Raw genomic sequence first — 23,293 nt, forward strand, 5'->3', positions numbered from 1 at the left:
ATGTAATGAGTTTGTTCATAACTAAATAGTCTTAAACCACTGCCAGTTATAAGAGAAACTTATAAATTTTACAGGTGGAATTTTCAAAATGAATAAACATAAACAAATACATTTTTTTAAAAAAAGGAAAAAGTATTTTTAAAACAAGGACAGTGGCAGTCTTCAAACAGAAACCAGGGACTAAAGTGTTTGTCAAAATTCTTAATGGATTTGGAAGGATGTGTGTGTCTGTGTGCACATGCATAGTGTATAAATAACAGAGAGCACTTGTAAGTAGAGTTTTTCATAACCCTGATTACAGTGTTCTGATATGTTAAAAATTGAACTCAATGACAATTATAAGGCAATCTGCATGCATTTTCTCAATGTTCATACCAGAAAAAGGAAACCACCACCTACTTTTAAAAGGCTGGTACCATTTTGACACTTCCTGACTAACCCTACAACTCATTCAGTCCTAATAAAATCTAGCTAAAATTAGGAAGATAAATAATTTTCTAGAGAAAATTATAACTCAAGCATCTCATACATCTATGTATAGTGAGAAAAGACTATTAAAGTATCCCATATAAATTTTCAGTAATTGAAATTAAATCAAACTGTCTTTGAAAATGAACAATTGCACCATCTTCATAGGGTTTAATTATACTTCTGAAGTCGCTCTGTAATATTATACAATATAAGAATTGTCTGATTTATAGTGCAGAAAGTCTAGCTTAAAAATTGGAAACTAATGTGAATGAAAGAGATGACAGAAATATCGCATGCTTGGTCTCCTGCAGAGCTTACAGAGGTCACACAGAAGTGCTGAGTCTGGTGATGGAACTACATTTATTTATGCCAAAATTGCATGGCTCAGATAATCCACTTGAATATATATACATATATATAAATATAATGAGACTGTTCCCTTCAGAATGTGAGCCTGTCTTAGAAAATTATGACACTGATACACTCGGGTACTAAAGATTGATTACACTGTCCTGAACCTGGTGTTTTATACCAAGCAGCATATCTGTAACACTGTCAAGCTGGAAATCTTTTGATTTTCATTCACCATTATCAGATAGGATTATCAAAGCTTCTATATTAGATATTATCACACATCTTTTTTCCAGCCTTCTTTTATTAATGTACAAAGAAAAAAAGGAAAAATCAAACTGAAGCTCTCTTTTTTAAAGTCAACAATTTTAACATGCACTCACAGAATTCTCTTAAAATTAAACCCCAGCAACGAAGGATGGAAGGCATATGAAGAGTTTACGCTACTAATCAGTCTAAATTCAGACTCACAAAACTGTTGCCAACACTGTGACCCAGAACTGAACCCACTGGCTTTCATGACTTAAGAGTCATTAAAACGACCGTGATGTCTCAATTTTCCATGTCCCTATTGTTATGAGCATATTTATTTGTAACTGCACACATAACATCACCTCCAATATCAGTCACTGGTCAGTAGGCACCAAAACCGGTGTGTCATTTACCTTTTCTCTCTGAAAATTAAATTGCAAGCTCATTTATCAAGTAGTAAATTGCACAGGAGGGAGCAGGAGCTCCCGGTGTGGCTTGACTCTGAAGACTCACCACTGTCAGTAGCCTTCCCTAACAGGGGTCCGCTTTCTGTCATGAGATTTTCCTGAAGTAAAAGCCCTGCTGACTGTAAGTAATGCTATCGCATCCTGGCAAAAAAAAAAAAAAAAAAAAAAAAGCAAACAAGCAAACAAAAAGTCTCAACGAAATCTATCAAATTAAGCCATGGAAAACGACTTTCAGCATTTCAGCATTTCACTCCAACCTTTTTCCCAGCGAGAGGCTGAGGACAAGGCGAGCAGTGTCTGCAGAGGGAGACCATCGGCGGGAGAAAGGAGTCTTGTGCACCAGTGCTGGGACTAGAAGGGAAGAAGCTGTAAAATTACCATGCAACTGCTTGCTGAAAATGCTCTGAGTGAACACACTGCCATTCCATACAGCGCCTATTCATGCTCCACAAGGTAGCACGCTTTCTGCTTATTTGTTTTCCTCATTCCATTGGTAGACTGGATTTAAAAGTTACTTCAAACATTTACTCCTCTGAAACGTCAAACGGAGTCAAAATCACATCCCTCACAAATGGTGAATCGTCTTCACATCAGACATTCAAATTTGACTCATTTGCCCACTGCAGGGATGTTATTCTTTATTGCCAAATATTCCCATTACTTAGTCCCTGTAATGGGAAAGAAGCATTCAGTGAATTGGCAAGATTGACCGTGAGCTACACGAGTATCCCTTGCAAGCCCAAACTCACCTAACATCCACACTTTTTTCAGGTAAGTTCACGCCTATATACAAACACCAGGTGAAAGCATTTCTGGAGTAGAAAGCTTGAGCACACTTGCTGTCCTATTTGAGTCTTAAATCTTCGCTTGTGTGGCCTGAAGCTGAATGTGCTAATGCATGCCAATGTGCCAGCAGGTATTTTAAGCATGCTCTGGACATTCAGGCCAACAGTTAGCAACAAGGATGGAAGGTCATTGCATTTAATGTGCTTCTGAGACTGTTTTAATCTTGCAGCTGGAACAAAGCCTGAGACTATCCATTCTACTGACAGGGCTTCTTTGCTCTGAAGAATTTAACAGGCAAAGAAGATGGCTGTGACTCACCAGGCTCAGTGTTTAGGTCAGAGTTTGGCTGAAAGAATTGAATCGGTTGAAAAACTTACTCATCAAATGTTTCCTATAATTAATTTTATTAATTTCCATTTGTAGAGATTCATAATGCAAATATTAAGGTTGATACAACTGAAGAGCGAATGGAAGTGTGTGTGTGTCTGTAAGCACCAGAAGAAAGAGCAGAGCAAAGAGTTAAAAGAATGACCCTTACTGAAAGTAAAGGCTATGTTTCCAGGACACTGTTCCTGTGTTGTTTCTGTCCAGGCCACAGCACAGAGGACTTGCCAGCAGATGAGCATGCACTCTGCCACCAGGAGGGTAACATCCAGGTTGCGGCATATCACCCATGACGTTACTTTTCCTGTTAGCCCACCCAGAAAATAGACTGTAGACATAGTCTATATACTCCAGACAAGGAAAAATGTACTAAGGGCTGATGAATCCTAAAGGGTATAAAAGATCTGTTCATAAACTACCTTGCAATTTCTGATCAAGAAGAACCACAGAGACAGGATAAGGACTCGGTGGCTGGTGTACCTTTTCCCACGCTGCACACAAGTGATGCTCACCAGACCACACGAGCACACACATCTTGGTGCTTGTGAGAGTGTGGCTGTGAGAGTGAGTGAACAAGATCTATGAGGGGGTGACTGTGAGTTAAAAAAAAAAAATCAGCTTATTTAGAGATTTTGCAATTACATATTACCTTCCCTTTCCCAAAGTTCTCACACTGAATTTGGTTACGTGAAATACCCTGAATATTAAATGGTATAAAATAAGTCTTCAAAAAAGTAGCAATGTTCTGTGCTTCCATGACCCCATGCAAAGACAAGAAAATTAGCCTTTTTGTTTTCCCACTGAGTACATTTTTGCAGTCCACCTTAAACATGAAGAACGACTTCTTCAGTGAAATATTAATGCTGACATCATTAGCTACATGTAGCTCAGGTGGCTACATCTAGCATCTAGCTACATATAGCAGCATCTGCTTGTATTTTGCAGATGCTTGGTTTTGACACATCTATTAAAACATGTATGAGTAAGTGGTATTCCACATTACACTCGTATGATTCCAAGTCAACTCTATTATTTTTACTGACTGCACTAGACTAAAACCACATGGTTACTATGCCCTTGTTCATTTTTCGGTGTGTTGTCTGTTTTTTTTTTTAAAGATGTGTAAACAAAACCTTAGAGAGAGCACGCTGCATAAAAGATAAATAAAATGGCATCGCCAGCTTGCTAGTGTATTACAAAATACCAACCTTCAGTGACTTTATGGTGTAAAAGTTACAGTGTTTTATGTAAAAATCCAGTTAAAGAAAGATGAAGAGAGAAAAATGTTGCATTTTAACATATGGGTATTCTTGATGTTACATACAGATTTAGTAGATATATTAATGTATATATAGTACAGAAAACTTTAACAAATAGGAAAAAAGTCTCAGTAGTGTTGTCTGTAGTAGAGAGGAGAAATTGTGCACTCAGGACATTTTTTCAGTTCCTATAGAAATACACCTAACTTCAGATGTCTCAGTCTAACATAGTCACCTTATAAATTCTTTATTATTAATGGGGAGAAACAGGCACCTCCAGAACATAAATTGACCAGCCCATCTCAGATTGACACAAATTAACCTCTCAGGGTATTTATTTCCTTGTCTTGTCTACAAAGTCTACCTACAGTGGCAAACTGAGAAGTAAATGTGCGATTTTTACACGGAGGAAGTTGTAAGGGCTTCCTCTGCCCTTGAAACAGAGATCATTCCCCACTACACACTGGAATATTCCTTCAAGGCTTTCATTAGTTTTTGTCTTGATGAACATGTGCACCCTAACGTTGAAGCACAGGCCATCCTCAGTAACCAGATAATAAAATAGTTTTGTAATACCCATATTTTCATGTTTTGTTCATTACTTCATTGTTTACTTCTTATATAAGGAAGTCAAATACTTCCAAGCTTTGCAGAAAAAAAAAAATCCCATCCACTTTTCTTGAGATATTGAAAATCAAAACATAAATCAAATCTTTTTTTGTGCTAAATGTTAGAAAACACTCTCCTACCTTCCCCTTCCATATCTAAAGCTGGAAAGAAAATACTCTTTAAAAGAAAAAAAACTACTTTCTGAAAAAAAAAAAAAACCAAAACTTATTAAGAAAACAATGGCTTTACCTATTATAACGTGCATGCCAAGTCTTGCCAAATGCTTCACAGTTTGGTAACCAATTCCTTTAGCACCTCCAGTCACTATAGCAACCTTTCCATTTTGTGTAGGGAAAACTATATGAAGAAAAAGAAATAAAGCAAGGTTAGTTCACAATGGTAACACAATTAAGAAGATGTATTTTAAAGAGGCGTACACTTAACAGACCACTCAAGACAGACCAGTTAGCAACCTCAGAAATAAACTCTGTATGGAAATAAAAACTACTGAGCATCCACCATTATTTGCAGTGCTATAATTTTCCAGTATTAACAGTTCACGAAAGGTTGCTGATACGAAAGACAAACGCAGAGTTCAGAAAGTTTCTCGTATCTATTTGCATGCGTTTTGTCATCCTGCAGGAACCGGCCCTTGAAAATTTCCACCTTAACTTTGTCACAGAGCAAGGTGACAGCTGTTACAAGTCAGCTCAGGGATGGTTTACTCCATGTGTACCGGGGAAAAAAAATTCAATCAGCAGCATGATTACCTGAAAAATTCTTGAATGACAAAAGACAGGCCTCTACCAGTAACATGGGGGAAATGGCAAACAACTCAAAGACGGCACATCTAAAGGGCAGGAGCTGACTGACCTGATTTACCTGCATAACTGAGCACTCTCCCTGTTGAAAATCACAGGCTCCCAGCTTGCAAAGGAAGGCGGGGGGGGGGGGGCGATTTTTGGGGTTAAAACCCCCAGCTGCTTCTCCCACCCACCCCAACCCTCTCCCGCAGAAGCCGGCGTCCCCAGCACCCGCGGCCGGCCCCACACCGCCTCCACCCCAACAGGCCCTCCTCACCCCACGGCAACACCCAGCCCCGTGGGTAGCGCACGCCCCCAGACCCCCTCTGCTCGGGGCTCTCTGCGCCTACGGCCTGTGCCTCCTGCGGCCCCGGGCAGCCCCTTCGGCCGCCGAGCGAGCCAAAAAGTGGCTGGGACAGGCCCCGGCGGGGCGGCCCCCAGAGGGAGGGAGCCCTCCCGCCCAGGGAGAGCAAAGGCACCTTAACCCAACCGCTCGTGGGAGGCATCAATTAGGTCAAAGAGCAAATATTATTTTTTTGGATGAGCTGGCCAATCTTGAATTCACGTGAAGCTCCGTGTGGTCTTCAGGTGACCGAGATGAGTGTCTGTTTGCCTTTTAGAAGAAGCTGCTAGGTATTTGCACAGGGAAAACGGCGACAAAATGTTTCGTTTTGCCGTGGTGCGGTGACCGTAGGCGATGTTAGAGATAACAAATGTCAAGAAGATGCCGACTTTCATCTATCAAAGGACCTTCTATTTTGATTTCTAGGTTTTTAGGGGATTGCTTTGTTGTACAACACAAGCTTATATTTTATATGATTATGAAACGCAGAACTAGTGATGATACAAGCTGCTTTCTTCACAGCAACTTCAAAAAGGACCCAGATTTCACCTTTTCTGACATACGTAGTTCTTTCCAGCACGATTCAACATGAATTTCTGTTCTCTTCAGGTAATGACGTGATTCTTCCCATCCACTCAGAGTGAGAATTGTTTGCCAGTATTTGAAAGTTAATTCCTATTACAGTGATATCCACACATGCAGGTGTCCTAACATATATAATTTGAGCTAAATAAAACTTTGCTGAAAGCTTTCCTAAAGCACTTCAGTTTAGTTATAAGCAGGCCTGCAATTTCCACCAAAAATATTTCTCATGATGAACTCTAAGTAAAATGCCCACATTTTTCTCAATAATTAAAGCCTAGGAATTAAAGCTAGTCTGGACACTAAACACTTGAGTAAACTGTCCGCTCTGGGTAGTACTTTTTAACTGCTTATTACTTTACCAGACTCGGCCTTTTTAGATTATGTTTTCCTGGTCTGTTCCCTGTCAGTGAAGCAGGAAAAAAAAAAAAAAAAAAAAAAAAAAAAAAAAAAAAAAATTCTTCCAGTTTTTGAAAATGCAGACATGAAACAAAGATTTTAAAGAGGAAGAAAAATAAATGTGTGAAACAAGTTGTTGTCACCTGTATGTGAACAGCCTTTGTGCCTTGGTGTGACCGGATACGCTTGAAATTTGGCAAGGACATATAATCTCAAGTCCTTTCAGCCATGGAGTAAAAAATCACTGTCTGAATGATTTGAGTTTGTAAAAAGAGGGACCAGTATGTGCCCGCTGTTTAACATTTTAGACCACATGAACACACAAACACGTTGCTTTGTACCAAAGGCGTGCTGAGAGGAGACAGGTCTCTTAACCAGAAGCAGGGCAATACTCTTTGAAAGATGGTAGACAAACCTGAAACAAAGAGCTTTCTGAGCTTTTGTTAGCTCAAAAGGTTCAAGACTGAAAAATTAACTCTTACAAAGCAAACACCTCTTCGTTCACTTGAGTCCACGCTGCAAGAGCCATTCTGAGGCCTCTCCTGAGGGGTCAAAGAGCTTTAAATCCATACAGGGAGCACTGGCATTGCCTTGGTGTTAAAGCAGGAAAGGCCATTTCTGGCCACGATAGTTACATGTTTGAATTTTGCATATGGCAACTGCGTATGTACTTGTAAAGACAATGCCATCTAGAAGGCAAAAACATGAGCTGAAGTCGACTAAGTAATTGTAAAGTTTAGTTAGTCCAATCATAAACTACATTGAAAATGCTTCTGACACATGATAGAGTTGCACAAATGTGAGGTTTCCTTCCTCCCCAGAGCCGCCCTCCCCATTTATCTTTCATCTCATTTCATCTGTGTGTTTAGGTACAGAATCTGGAGCAAAAAGGAAAATTAAGTCATTTCCATTTTCATTTATTTCACTATAGATGAAAAAACGTACTCCAACACCAACAAAAGGAATTTCCTCCAGAGAAATTGCTTTCCTTTGGGCCCAAGTACCTTCTCCTCCTCTTCTGCCCCCCCACGTCTCCTCTTGCTTCCTCCTCTCTCACCACATTGCCAACCTGACATTTGGATTTCGCATGTTGCATACAGGTGCTGTCATTCATTTCCATTACTGCACCGCTATATCTATCTATTGAATAAGAAGTGAGTAACATTTTAGTGCAACATTAATTCACTTAAAATAAAATTAATGAAAGAAAAGGAGAAAAAAAAAAAAAAAAGTCAGGACTGGGGGGAGGGGCAATAACGCAAAGGAAAAATGGGAAGTCAGAAGAACAAAGTGATATCGGGGATCACTGTGATGAAATGGTGCTTAGCAGAGGACAGTGGAAGAAAATGCCCGGTCCTGTCCTGTCCATGACGCCTACAAAGAAAAGGACAACTTTTGGTCCCAATGGCCACTCAAATCAGATACATTACCACCTTGCAATGAAGAGCGTGACAGATGGACAGACTGCACTACAGAGAGGCATTCAGTGAGATCCTATATTACACAGAGCTTTAAAACAGGCCTGTTTACAGCAACTGGCTCCAAGGACCTAAGAAAGCACCAAGGGAGGGAGAAATGAGGGCTGCACACGCATAGATACATGGCCAGTATCCATTTTATTTAAAACAACTACAGTATACAGCTTCCACAGAGCATGGTTTTGAATAGACACAACACTACATGTCACATCTCAGTATTCTGGCTCTCTTCAGCCAAAGTAGGAAACAAAGAGAAAAACTGAAACACATCTTGGGACACACACACACACACACACACACACACACACACATAGAAATTCCAAATAACAACAAAATAATCCCCTCAATTCTTTATTTTAATTTTTATTAATCTTAAATTAATTTTAATCTGCAGAAATAATGTACTGTTTCCATCAAAACAAATACCTTACTCTAAAGTGAACCTCCATGAAAATGAGACACTGCTAGTTCTTACATCAATAAAAAGTGGTCAAGATCAAATCCAGGCTGTGTGCGTAAGCCAGTGGCACCTACAGTGAAAGGCAGTTTATTGGTGCCCTGTTCCCACTGGAACTCCGCTGGCGGGTAGAGTTTGAGAAACACACACCTTTTCAGTCTGAAAAACACCTCTTCCATGATGAAACCCAACACCAAACTTTCAAAGCAGACCCTGAGCTCAGCCTGGTGAGGCTGGGAGCCCCCCGGGGAAGGAGGCAGCAGAGACCCACCGCCTTTGCCATGCCGGCAAAGTTCCCTCTGGTGCTTCTTGCACCTCATTTAAAACACCCCAGCTTCCTCTCTGCCTCTGCTCCTGGTAGGTAGGTAGATAGTGATCTCAATTACGAGGTGTAATGCCAGTGATCTCACCATGGGACATGAGAACCGTACAGCCCTGGTGCTAATGAAACTCCCTGACCAAGCACTAGCTGTTAATTTCCCTTTGTGTTTGAAGAAACCAGACTGCAGTCCTTAACTGTTGCTTTTTGTCACACCAAAGTTTGAGAGAGGCTTCTCCCAGGCTGCAGGTTCTGCCTGCATCCCAACATATTTGGAAAAAAATGATCAAGTGGATTAAGCTAAAGCATAAAAATAAGGCAAATTTATCCTGTAATAAATATGTCCAGATATTAAGCTATTTAAAAATAATTAGTGTCCTTTTAAATATAGTTCTCCTTAATCTGAAATAACTTCCACGTGCAGAGACATCCTCACACAAAACTCATACTATGAAGAAATCTGGGCAATTCCATCATTTTTAAAAATACTAATTTTCAAGGGAATCTTAAAAAGGGGTATCAGGATGTCTCTGCAACTGTCAAGACCACAGAGAAAACAGACTGTAGACCCATATCAATGACCAGTTCCTGCTGGCAAAATCTCAACTCTGGAGTAGGGATGGGGGTCACTGAAGTAGCCAAATAAAAACAGAGGCATTAAACTTTCTTCTTTGCAGAAATGTACTATGTAAACACAGACAACGCAAACCTCAGGGGAGGAGTTCCCCTTAAGAGTTGCTTGCTTTGGTATCCTGTAATCTTTACAACACAGCCTGTTTGAGGTCAAAATAAAAAAAAAAAAAAAAAAAAAAAAGAAGAAAAAAGTATTAAAAGTTTATTAAAAGCAAACTGCATCAAATTTTTACAAAGTTCTATCTCCTACTAATCTAGCATCTGCATTGTGGAACATTATGAGTCACGTGGATGTTAAAATATTATATCTTTATATTAATCTCTTCATTAAACCCTTTTTTTTTAAGACACTGAAGGCCAAAGGCAGAATTTAAATTGTCTGAATCAGTCTCTAGTCCTTATCAGGCAAGAAAGACGACCACCGATGAAGGCATCTGAAGAGCTGGTCTGAGGGGTCTCCTGAGAGAGACCTGCCTGTACCTCCTGAACCGAGCACTCAGCGCAGGGACTTTGGTGGAATTTGTGCTGAAGAATCCCCCACAGACAAATCCTAACAGTTATTTTTTACCTTCCTCCTATAACTGAATAATTTACATGCAAATATTATACCTGAAGGTAACTGGCAGAACCACAGATGGGAAAAAAAAAAAAAAAAATGGAAAAAAAAAGAAAAGAAGCCACAATGAATATTTAGTTTGATGACAGAATAACAAGAGCCAAGTTTGGAACTGTTCCCATATAGTAACACCGAGTGAGAAAAAGAGGGCAAACTGTAATTGTCAGTCCTCATCTAACGCTACAGGACAAGGCACAGTCGAGTTTTTCTAGTTGGCTAAAGAATTCATATGGTTCAGCCAGCCACCGAATTACTCAGTAGTTCTTTCTATCTAAAAATATGCCGACTCTTTTTCCCTGATTTACAGGCAGTGCTGAGATTATAGCCATTAAGTTCCTTTTCAGAGCAGATGTAGAAAAATAATTCATTTGTTGCTTTGAGAGGCAATCAGTAGACCACAGGGAAATCCACGCAGCTCTCAGCAACAGCCTTTTGTGTGGGCCTTACAGTAACATCTCCATAAACTTCTGTTTTGGCAGAAACTGAGTAAACGGGGTCCAGGCTCAAAAAGTCATTCCAGGACTATCCTAACAGAAGACAATTTCAGGTACTCAAGTCCCGAGGAATAAACCAGACAGTCTTTCTTTTTTCTTGCATGACGCCAGCTTTCATCAGCAGAAAAGCTGCGTGCCCCGAGCCTGTCCTGAGCTTGTGCAGATGATGTTTCAGACGCAGTCTTCCCAAACTTGCACACCAAAATCCTTTCTGCCTCTGCTGCTTCCTATCACTTTCCTAAGGAACATCAATATGCAATCAAGATTGAAGGCTTTTAAGGCTGGAAATCTGGTAGGTGGCAACCAGCCTGACTAGTCCTTCTGTGAAAAGGTATCCTGCTGGTTTCAGCAGTTGAGGCCATCAGCCTTTCTTTCCCCTGATGAACAACTGTCAGGCACACATGCAGATCCACTGGCACATAACCAACAGGTCCAATGTACCTTGAATTGATGGACGTGTTGTATGAGGGCGATTTATTTGCCCAGGGAGAGCGCCTGTTTCCAAGCACAACTGGAATTTTGCACCAGCTAGGTGACAAGCCTCCTAGCTTTTGTCTTACTTGACTTCTGCAGAAGAAGTGGAAGTCAGGAATCACGAGGAAATGGGAGTTACTGGAGACAGGCCGGCCCTGGAGTTACTCATGGGAAACGAAAGGTGTTGAAGAACCAGAACAGCAGGAGAAACCAAACCATGGAAATGTGTCCCTTACCCGACAAACGCATAGTATCTCAAGGTGCTATTAATGGAACAGCAGCAGCCAGCTGGCTGTAAGAATTTCAGCAGCCAGGGGAAGACCTAATTTAAGAACCCTCCCACACAGCCACCGACAGGGGAGACGGCTTGTTACCGACCGCTCACAAAACCCCAGCAAAACCCCTGGCATCCATAAGCCCAGGTTTCCTGTTTAACCATTGCACAAGGCGCACACAGGTCCTAAAATGCTGCATGCCAATGAACCAGCAACTCCCACTCACCAATGCTGGAAATCCATAGAGGCTCCATCCCCTGTATTTCAGGCTGGGAGGTGTGCCACAGGAACACAGGTGCAGCCCGTGCCCTGGGAAGCAGGACATCCCCACGGCAGAGCAGAGCTCCCGCACATGGACCAGTGACAGCGATTTGTCTGGGCTGCCGGGACACTTGGGAACCTGGCCAGTGCCATAACTCACGGCAAGGCACCACGTATCCGGCAAGCCTGGACAAACGGCAAGACAACAGATGACACAAAAGCAGGGGAACTGGCAGGTACGCCAACTAGAACAGCAGCGTGCTCACCCAGCTGAGGAGCTAATGTGTATCCTCATCCCTTCCCGACCTCGTCAACACGGGAACAAACGATATCTCTTCAGAGTTAGCAGCAAACATCTGCCGAGCCAGACTAAGGATTTTTTTTTTTTTTTAATTGCCAATGAAAACAAATAATAAAACAAACAAACAAACAAAATTTAATCCCGCTGTAAATTTATAGCATTTGTTTAGCTTTTTGACAAGCATGCCAGTTTGCTTATAGGGACAAAGTGCTAACATTTGCAGGCAAAGTGACAAGCCCTTCACAGAAGCCACGGATAGAAGTTCCCAAAATCGATTCCAGGACTCATCTCCAGATATCTCATTTAACACATGGGAAAGACATACTACAGAGGATTAACAAGGAGAATAACTCCTCCTCCTCTTATTTTTCATCTCATGAACACATTGGGGAGCCTTGGGAGGTATTAGATAGCAACAACTACTATTAGAACTCAATATCACAAGATTGGAGCACCAGTATCCACAGCGAGACCTAACTATAGGAAAAGAAATCCACACATCAGAAAAGATGCCAGATAGACTGGTGCAGTAGTAAGAAGAAAGTTATGATGCCAGCATTACAGTACTGAAAGAAATATTCTTTTGCTAAAGAAAAATACCAATACCCTAAATCAGACAGCTTTTCAGAGCAACAGGTTTTGGCACTTAAAAATCCAAGTCCTGTGATAAGAGATCTCTCTAGCAACAATGGGAAGGGGGGGTGGAAAGCTGCACTAAAAATTTCATTTGCATGACACACCTATCTTCATTTCTTCTAGTGATTCTTGGAAAGACAAGATAAATGCAGATAAACGGAGAATTGTGTGTGGAAGGGGATGCAGAAGGGAGTGTCTCGAAGACACAAGAAAAATTTTTTTGGTCAAGAAGGGATCATTTTTGAAGTGCTTTAACGCCCTCTCCCCTCTCTTCACCTTCCCCCCGACTTCCAAATACTCAGCTGAAAGAGCCAAATCTCTAAGCAATTTAATACACCTGAATCATAAATCTCTGCATGGTGGTATTGTCCTCCAGGCAAAAAAAGGTCCAGCGAGGAGACCTGCACAGACAGATTGGCCTCCTGCTACTTACAGATGCAAATCAACTGTGGTTTGGTGTGGGGATGATTGTGTAAGTCAAGGCACTGTAAACACAAACTGGTAGAAAGGTAAGCTACAGCTATTGCCAAAGTAATCTGAAAAATATTTCCTCTCCACTTGCACGTGTCTTTTCGGTGCCCTGTTTTCTAAAGCACGTGACTGGAGTGTTTGAAAGTGAAGAAGTCCTGCCTGGTTATGAGAGCCAAGGGAAGCTGCATTTTTACACGTTTTTTGACTGGAGCCTGAGTGCTTTTTGTTTATTTGTCAAATAGGATCCTCAGTGATATTGATCCTGGACTTTGTGATGCTGCTAGACTTGGCAGAAGGGCTGCACAGAGAAAAAGATAATTACAGTTTTCAAAAACAATATAGATGGTAATTTTCTGAGCTGATTTATGCTGTCTTTGCTCTGACTGTGAAGAACCTTTTCCTTCAATAAACCCTATACACACCTTTCTACATCAGGCTCGTTGATCACACCGAAGAAGCTGAATGTTGACCCCTCAAGAAGGAAGAGGCTGAGAATGGAGAAAACTAAAGAGCACGGTTAATCTGGGAAGTTTTCTTGCTACTTCTGAATTGGCTTTCTCTAAGACAATGGGAAACAAGGCTGCATTAAAAAACGGTTTGATGAGGCATATATCTGACGTCTTTACAATACAAGTTCAGGCTGATTTTGACAGAGAGATATTAGGAAATTTGAGCGCAACAAATATGGAGCTGCCCTAAGGTAAAAGAAAGCAAAAGTAGAAGGGAGGGTGCAGTTCCCGAGTCCTAAATCTCACTTCTGGCCATGTTTGCCATTCTTGGGTACTTTGTTCCTTTAGCCAACACTCATCTAAAGATAAGAGATTTGAATCTAATTTTTACAAGTGCCAAATAGATAGACTGAACACAGCATTATACAAATCAGACAGTTGGGAAATACCTCAGCGTGCTATTAAAATCTGCTAAAAATTCATCAGGAATCCAGGTTTGCCCGCAATCCGCTCTGGGAGTAAAGTTCCCAACTGAATGTGTAGGAATAGGAAAGCACTTGATCCCTGGGAGGGGAGGGAGGCGGGGAGAGAGAGCGGGAGAGAGAGAAAGATAATGAAAGAAAGGAAGAAGAGATGGAAACGTTGCCTTAGATCTACAAGAACAAATTATATTAGTGAAGTTATGACTCTGCCAGTTCCAAAGAGGCATCGAGTGACTTCTGCCATCGCACACTAGTCTTTATCTTAAACATCCTCACTATTCCTAGCTTGAGCCATTTTTTTTCCAGAGAAACACTAGTTTCAAGGAACAAGGATATTTCAAATAAAGGCTGATACTACATATTGACAAACTCCTGCAAGAATATTTGGCACTCGACTACCCACTGGCGTTACACCACACATGGCATATATTTTGCTCCACCGTGCAATGGCTTTGTCTTGGGGACAGACGCCAACGAGGGACTCGGGTGAGGCCACAAAACGCCGGGCTAATTCGGCTCAGCCGAGGCGATCGATACGTGAGCAGCCCCAGCTTTGCCCCTAACAGGCACTTCACAAAAATCTAATGCGGGGTTTTGTGAAATAAGGGCAAGATGGTTGTTGCAATAATATGAAGAAATTCTGATAATTCCTTGCAGTATACTGGATAGCCACAGCCTGCATGTGAAAGATTACTGGATTTGTTAGAAATATCAGGAGAAGAAATTTGATACTAACTCCAAGAAGAAAGTAACCATTCCCTACATATGCATATATTTAAAGATCCACTTACCCATATAATTTCTTACATGGGAAAATACTATCACAAGAATAGAGAGGGACATATTTCCATTTGCCATGTATTCTCTGCTCTGCTTATCTTTCATTCCTTCTATATATTTACCTATTAAATCATACTCTTTGGCTTTCTTCTCTTTCACTCCAGTCACACTAAAGATAGGGAAGTTATATACAGGTGTATCTTTAAATCAAGAAGAAGCATCTGGTTATCTTTTGAACAGATTTACTGATACATTTAGTTCCATACTCCCTCCCTCTGGGCAAATGTAACTGTGCAATACCTCAGGCAATGTCATTTTATGTAAAACTTCCCAATGCTCTTCAAGTCATGTCATCTTATAATTATATTTTTTTCCTGTTGTGAAATAAGAGATGAAAAAGAGGAGCTCGTCCCAGGAGATTTAAATAGGTGCAATGGAAATAGCTATGCATAGTCTAATACCTGCAGAATGAATTTTCCCATCCTGCAAAAGTTAGAGACATTAGAAAATACTTCTTTTTCATTCTGTATCAAGAACCAAAGATTGTCCAGGCTCCAAGCTTTTTCAAACAGCTAACAAGTACGTGCAGCTCCATCTCAGAATGGTTTACATCCCTCGGGATGTAAGAAACCATTTCAAGCCCTCGCTCTCAGTCACACCAGCCTTCCCAGCACAACTCCCAATCTAACAGTGGAAAGTTTCAGTTTCACCAAACATTTGACATTTAAAGACCCTTTTCCTTCCCACTCAAGTCCCCAGTAAACGTAATATTTCTGCATAATATGCTCAGAAATCCAGTGAGCAATTTGCAAGAAGCCATAGGTAGAAAATAAAGCAAAAGGTAAGCAATGCCAGAAAATGTCCTCTCTCAGAAAGACCACATCCCAGCTATCTCAAAAAAATCGGCAGTTATCTGCATGAAACGTGGCACAGAATTCCTAAGGTTTTAAATTGTCACGTCTAACTGTAAAAAAAAATGTCATTTAGGTTATAGTTTTGACCTAAAAACCAGGATGATGACAGTGAGTTTGAAATGCTAAAGAAAAAAAGAATTGGCAAAGTGTGACACTTCTGTTACTCCATTATGAACTGAGTAAATGTCACAACTGGCTGCAATGCAGAAACCTCATTTCAGATGACTGTAAATGCTGGGCTGGTTGTTTCACAACAAAGAGAGCTCGGGGGAAAAAACCTCAGCTGCTATTCTTGATTTAATCCCAAATAATGCAGAAATCAACTCGAGCAGGCCAGCCCCCACACCTTGCACGGCAGAAAGGTTCTGTCATAAACCTTCAAGTCTGGAGAATATTTACAGTGCCCAAAGCTCAGAAAATGCTGAAACTCAGGTATTCATCAGCACTTTCACATGCAGAAACTGAAGCAAAGACTGATCTCCTTACTTATGGTCAAACTGGAAATCCAAACCGTAAGTGAAATACTGCTACCTGCTTTTTAGCATCTCACCACATGAATTAAAAAAGCTACCATAAAACAATTTATACTTGGTACTATGATCTATACATTTCAAAAGACCAAATATTTTATTTTTAATTTTCAAGACAGTATTGACAGTATTATCATATTCCTAGACAGTACAGGATACTGCGTCACAACCCCCAGCATCATCTTTATAGCTTCTACTTTTACTGCTTGTGAATTCCAACACCTCTTTTTCTGACCACACACTATTAAAAGATTGAAATCATCATTCCATCACTTCTTGCTCAGAGCACAGATGGAGAGATACAGCTGGGCAACCAATACATCAGAAAAGTTGATTCTTTAAATATTCCCTTACTATATTAGATACTGGGGGCGGGGAGGGGAGTAGAGGGAAGAAAAAAAAAAAAAAAAAAAAAAAAAAAAAGTTGGCAAGATCATTAAAAGTGGTTTAAACTGCATCTCCTCTCTTCCCAGAGATAGGGAATGTAATTTCCATATCCCAATCAAGCTTAAGAGCATCCAGCTGAAGGTCACATTCAGATCTGTCTCTTCCAGCCGACAAAATGCTCTGCTGCCACTTAACGTAAACGTAAATAAGTAAGCAGAAGTCACGAGTTGGTATACAGAACGTAAAAGGTAATTGAAAGTTTCTGGAGTACTTCAGAAAACTGTGCAATCACTTGTGAACTGAAGTGCTTGTTATCATTTACAAAGCTCCAGCAATTAGAATCAGGAGGAGAGGTACAAGGTGATTAGAGATTTGGGGGAAAAAAATCTAGTTAACAGGAAGAGTAGCACATAAACCAATCGGTACTTAAAGCTACCTTGAGACACCTGCAATTAATTAAAATATCAAATGTTAAAAAGAACACCTTATCATTAAAATCTTCAGAAGCAACTAGTGGTCAGAAGATATTACAAAAATCGACATTAATGTGAGATAACCCTCAGGTGCTACTGGCTTAAAAAACAGATGGAAAATAGCCTCAGCATCCCTCCCTGCCCTAATTCCACATCCTCCAAGCGCACCCCCGGCAAATACATTCATTTCTTTGGCTGCCCGGTGAAGAGGCCAAGCCCGTCCGCAGGTCATCCCTGGCAGGGGGGGCCCGTTCGCCCCTCAGTGCACGCACCCAAAGCAGCGGCTCCAAGGAAAGCAAGGCTCCCCTGGCTTGCGTGGGACGAGAGGGGGTCACGGGAGGCTCGTGGGGCTGGGCAGGCCCGGGGAGCCGCCCCGCGTGGGGCGATGCCTCGGCGGCTCCAGGCCCCGGCTGCCCAGGGCGCTCAGCTGCTCGGTCCTCCGCGGCCACACGCCGTCCCCCCAGGGCCACCAGAAGCACGAATTTGTGAGGGAAGGTAGCCTGGGGGGGGTGTGCGTGTGGGTGTTAAAAAAAAAAAAAAAAAAATTAAGAGAGCTCTTATTTTAGATGGGAGTTCTACTGAAGCTGCTTGAGCCTCTGGATGGAGCCGTTCTGTGTACACAAAACTGCTTAAAAACCAATTCTAACTTGGGATGAGAAAGTACAAAGGGCATGCAGATGGTTTTGTCTTCGAGACAGCTACAACATTTGTTTTCCAAAGGTGGAATTTTATTAATTTTTCTCTTCTTTGATCACAGGAGCAGGTCAGGAGTTTCAAATGGAGTATGGAAGTCTGAGTACAGAAAGGTCTCAGCTGTACTATATATAATCCCCTAAATCTCTCATGGCAGTCCTTTTCTAGGAAAAGACTGATTTCATTTCAGAGTCTTCTTTCTTAACACGTGCTGAAGTGATCTCATACTCACACATTTTCTTTCCATTTTCATCTTTCTTGTTCCTCATAAAATATGCACCAAAGTTTTCGCAAAGAAGGTAGTTGCTTTGCAATAGAGACAGCTAATTGTTTTGAAATATTTTTTTTTTTTTAATTAGACTTTTTACTCCTTAGTGAAAAACTTACTTTAGAATGAAATTTTATAGGCCATTAATCTAATGCAGATTCACAGGACTCAGGGAATTAGTTAACTTAAAAGAGCAGCTACTGTGCATGCTCTATAATTGCTCTTCATCAAAATTGTCTAAGATTTTTAATATGCAGAGTTACCATACAGATTAGAAGCTCTCGAAGTATGTCTCCGTATAAGAGGCCATCATTCCACAGCGTCGTTATCAGCTATTAATATTTCAATTAGAGAGTATCACACGCTCCTCGGAAGAAACGCAACTGCTCACAAAATGAGTCCCATTATTGACAATGCTCTGGGAGTATGACACAAATGGCCTATTTTTATTCCTACATTTAATTACCTGCTATAAATAGCTTTCAAAATTTTTAAGGGAAAAGCTCATTTCGTACAGAAACGAGGGTCTTTGTTGACTGGCACCTCCCAACCACCCTGCTTCCAGGAAGGCTGCAGAGACCCCACCGGCCCTCCTGCACCGCCAGGCTATGACCTCGCTCCCCAGCTATCTGATCTCGTCAGCAGTGCCGACACACACATCACATCACAGTGCGCCCCGTCAGTCCTCCGAAGGACATCAGACAGAAATACCAGCACTTTTCAGGCATCACTGCTAGCACGAACAAGCTTCACGCCTGCTTTCCGTTCCACCTGACCCGCGGATCTCGCTCAAATCGCACGAACCTGCAACAGGCCATTTGGTGCAAAATGTTCTTTCAAGGCACAATTCCCTTTTTTTTTTTTTTTTTTTTCCTGAGAAAGAAACTTTGTTTATTGTGACAGGTCTTATAGTGCCATTTTTGACAGACTAAGTTGATAATCAACTTCCAGTGCAGCAGATATACCCAGAGCCACCTCTCACAGGGTGAACCTTGCCAAGCTGATGGATAGCAGTTACCTATCTATAACACTCATGTTACACCTCACATTAAACAGCAAAATGTTACACCTACATTTAAATTTCTGTTTGATGCTAAATAATTAAAATAATTTGAATGAAGTGACTTTTTTTTTTTTTTTTTTTTTTTTTTTGAGAAGCATAAGGGAATTTAACAATTTAAACATATCAAGGGGTGGGAGCAGGGAACGAGCTTGATGAGTAAAAGCCCAAGAGCTTGCATTGGCCTGTCTGGCAGCTCTCTGCTGTTTCCAGTATTTCTCCCTCTAGAGCTTTTCCCACGAACACGCCAGGCCTTCATTTCAAGCACACACCTTACCCTGTGCGCTGGGCTTCTTGGTGATTTGAAAGACGTGACCCTAAAATGCAGTTCCTACTCCAGACTCCAGCCTTACACCTCTGTCAGCCCCCCGTCACACGCAGTCTGACCAGCCAGCCCACTCACACTCAGTCCCCCAGCGGGGCTTTGCCACCGGTTAGGACCTCTCAGAAAAAGATTGTGGTGATACAGAAGGAGAAAGGCGCGCAGCTCCTTGCAGGGAGTGCAAAGCAAGCCCCTCGCATCTCAGCAAGCTGTACCAGCAGCTACTAGAGGCTTTACATCGGCATTTATTTTATTTTATTGCATTTGAAGCTTTGCAACTTTCCACACTGAAAAGCTAGCAGCGCTGAGGGTTACACTGCCTTCATTTTGGCCACAGTACCACCTCCCTCCCAAGGCACGCTAGGACCTCTGGCTAACGCGTCTGTGTCCTGATGCAGCCTGTGACCAGCACCGCTGCACCAGCAAAAGCCCACACTCCGCTCCAGACACGGTTACTGACATTCCCTATGTCGCCCAGGGAAACAGAAAAAAACCATCGTTTTGCTGAACAAGCCGTTCTTCTGCGAGTGTCGCCCTGCTGATGTACGTGGTTCTCTTCTAAGGGAGTGCTTCGCCCAGCACGGCAGCAAAACCAGCCCCGTGCAGGTTGAGCCTGGGTTAAAAAAAACAAAAAACAAAAAACAAAAAAACAGTACAGTCAAACCCGAGGCAGGCAGGAGCGATGTCAGTACGAAGAGGGACACCCAGAACAACGCAGCAGGACCACACCACCTACACTCCGGTGACGGCAGTGCCGGTTCTCCGGGGAGCAGGGGCATTTTGCCAGCCCCGCGTCTCCCCACTCCTCTCGCCGTCGCACGCGCCAGGAACCGGCAGGACGAAAAGGTCTCGGCCTCTCCCCCAGCAAACCGCTACCGGCCAAGCCAGAGGAGCACGCTGCAAACCCACTTTGCCACGGACCCCGATGCCTTTGCAAGCAACGGGTCGCGCCTGCAGAGCCCGTGGTGGCTCCCGGCATCGGTCCCCGTTGCCGCAGCCCTCGGCAAAACCACGCGCCGGCTGTCGGTCGGACCGCGCTTGTAAAGATGACTTTGTCCTTTACAGCAGAGGGTAGCAGCTTGGAAGGATCTGAACTGAAGAAGCTGGACCTCATCGCTGAATTACAATCATTTTCTGTACACGTGTGTGGGTATGTATACGCTTTTCTTTTAGGGAAGAAAAATAATACTTTCAAATTTGGATTAGAAGACTGGAGGGGAAAAAAAATAAATGAAAATCATGGTTTTCACATGTGCCTCACTAGGATATTTTAGATATGCTACCTTACTAGCAAAAATCCCAATAAAAGGTCATTAGATTACTGCATAAACAAGTAAACCCATACGCCAACGTAGTATAACCCTAGCAGCCACGCTCAAGCAGAAATCCAGGCTCCAACATTGCCCCCTTATTTCGGTGTTTTACACTCTCTGCCCTGTAACTTCAAATATCCCTTTCCTCCCTGCAGTGCTGGATGATCATGCATAATGACTTTAAAAGATCAACTGCAAAAATTAACCCGTGACACTACAGGAAGAATAAAGTTACATGCCTACAACCAAGCGCAAGGAGCTCTGCTAGCACGCACCAGGCGCTATGGATGGTAGTGTCTGCAGCTCTTGAAACTTGCTTCTGACTCGAATTAGTTGCTCTTTAAATATCTGTACCATATAATTAGGAAGTACAGCACCATCGAGAGAACATGGATTTTGCATTTCTTGACCTTTTTCCTACTAATTTTCAGCAGACTATTTAATGTTAAAATCATACGCCGTGCAATGCTGCGACTCCAGTTATGAATGCACAAGTAAGACGGGCGTACAGGTGGTGACATTAAATAGCACAGAAGCACACCAAGAGGCAGATTAGATGATATCTGTATTCACACTGGATGGCTTTATTCATTAACAAGATGTTATTTTGGAAAAATATGTCCAAGAAGCCCTTGCATATCTGCTGTAAGAAGCTTTTCACAGCACAAACCTTTCATTTCCAGTTATCCAGGCTATATCCAGTTACCAAAAAGCCAGCACTTACTGCTCTGCAGGCACTCTGTTCACTGGGATACATTCTGTAAAAAAAAATTATAAACTAGTCTCTTCACTGTATCTTCACTACACTGCAGGAAGTGTAGTGCCAGTAATGTTTTATTTAGAAAGTCACTCTCATTCTGTGTAATATGTAGACCATTGCAATCTTTATAAGTCATTTGCAATGGTACTACTGAGCTTTTTTTAAAGAACGAGGTCAGACACCAACTCATCTGTAATTTCCTGAGCCGGGTCAGGTTGACACGTTTGTTAAAATACTGTTACACAGAACTATCTGTTTCTGTTTAAAAAAAAAAAAAAAAAAAACCTGTCGAGGGCAGAAGTCATCTTCTGGGTTGGCTTTGTAGAGCACTTGGCATACGGGCCCTAGTACCAGATTTTTGGGTACAGGTCGCTAACAGGGAGCATCGCCCGGCTCCCGCTGCGGCACACCGCGCCCAGGCAGCCGAGCCCTTGCCCGCAGTGTAGCAGATTAAAAACTTAATCCCAAATTCATCAAACACCCATAAGGCTCATTAACGTCAATCCCTGGTTCGTACGTGTGAGAAACGCCGGCGTGAGATGCGAGGTCAGGAGGTGACCAAGCTTTGCTTTCGGCTGGCGTGACTTCGTTTTCTCGTACCGGTGAAGCTAACGTCACAAAAGGGTAACTCAGCACTGAGCTTACAGGAGGTATTTCCTCATATTGTTGGAGGATATTTGGTTATATCACCACGTTACCAATGTGTCAACAAGAAAAAATATGAAAAAAAAAAAAAAAAAAGTTTTAACTGTTCCCTCAAGGTCCTCCTTCAGAAATAAATTCAGTGCATTTTTTTAGGTCAAACTTTCCTATTTTTTTTTTTTTTACCCTTCAAGCTAATTTAAAATATTGAGCAATTTCAGCAATCATGGTTAGACATTCCCTCAGACAGCAAAATGTCCAAGTCTCAGAAAGCATACTCTGGCAGAAAACAGTCATACTGCAAAAAGCAGAAGCGTATCAGAGCCAAGCGCTCTTACTCAGCCTTACACAACTCAGAGGGTGTTTTGGGTAGGATGGGGGACGTAATTTTCTTGCCCAATGAATTTTCTGTGAAGAATCAAACCTCTCCTAGCAGAGCACAAATACAGTGAGAAGAAAGGAAATATCATTTTATTACAAAACTATGGCACTTTATTTTTTCTTAAAAGCAATCCTGACGTGAAGCAAAATATCCCGCTTTTTTGACTATTTGCTTTAGGAATGGTAGCTGTCAAATATTTTCTTTCCTTGCTGGTGATGGCCCCATTTACACCTTGCTATAGTCGACCACATCTGTAGCTTTAATGCAGTAATTCATACAGTATGATAAAGCCATGAACCCCGAATCACTGTGTCTGTAATGACATCTATAATTTAATAACTGCAAGGATGGGAAGCTTGGAACTGGCAGGCGACAGTTTCTGAAAACACCAAGAGGGGGCTGTGTGTGTGTGTGTGTGTATTTATAATTATGACATTTCTTCTCCATACCTGCCCAAATCTTGAATCTTGCCCTGTCTGCAAAGGCAGGCACATAATCTTAGTGGCACGGATATCAAAATATTTCATAAGACACTGTTCAATGCACTAAAATCTTTACCATAACCGAGCTGAATCAAGACTGACGTGTCAGTGCCCATGTAACTTCAACATTACTCTCACACAGAGCAAGGGAGCCCCAGGTAAAGCATTTGTGGTGGGACAGTATCTGTATGGTTTAAGGAAACGGACGTATTACGAGCCTACTGCAAAAGTATCT

At 41.8% G+C, this 23,293-nt stretch overlaps 1 protein-coding gene across 2 annotated transcripts in view; it reads right to left on the reverse strand.

The window, feature by feature from the left end:
• The window catches only part of DHRSX (dehydrogenase/reductase X-linked), a 177,276-nt gene that overhangs the window by 134,492 nt on the left and 19,491 nt on the right, over window positions 1–23,293 (reverse strand). Inside the window, exons 1-2 of one of the 2 annotated variants that reach the window (XM_033000172.1) lie at window positions 21,463–21,484; window positions 4,829–4,936 (exon numbers count right to left, since the gene is read on the reverse strand). In XM_033000172.1, coding sequence (XP_032856063.1) covers window positions 4,829–4,936; window positions 21,463–21,469 — 115 coding nt within the window. In that variant the 5' untranslated portion in view covers window positions 21,470–21,484. Of the gene's footprint in view, window positions 1–4,828; window positions 4,937–21,462; window positions 21,485–23,293 lie in introns of those variants that run through there. The other variant, XM_042789004.1, reaches the window with a different exon arrangement.

The sequence above is a fragment of the Tyto alba genome, unplaced genomic scaffold (genome assembly GCF_018691265.1).
Source record: "Tyto alba isolate M040663 unplaced genomic scaffold, T.alba_DEE_v4.0 Super-Scaffold_14, whole genome shotgun sequence".
Taxonomy (NCBI): Eukaryota; Metazoa; Chordata; class Aves; order Strigiformes; family Tytonidae; genus Tyto; species Tyto alba.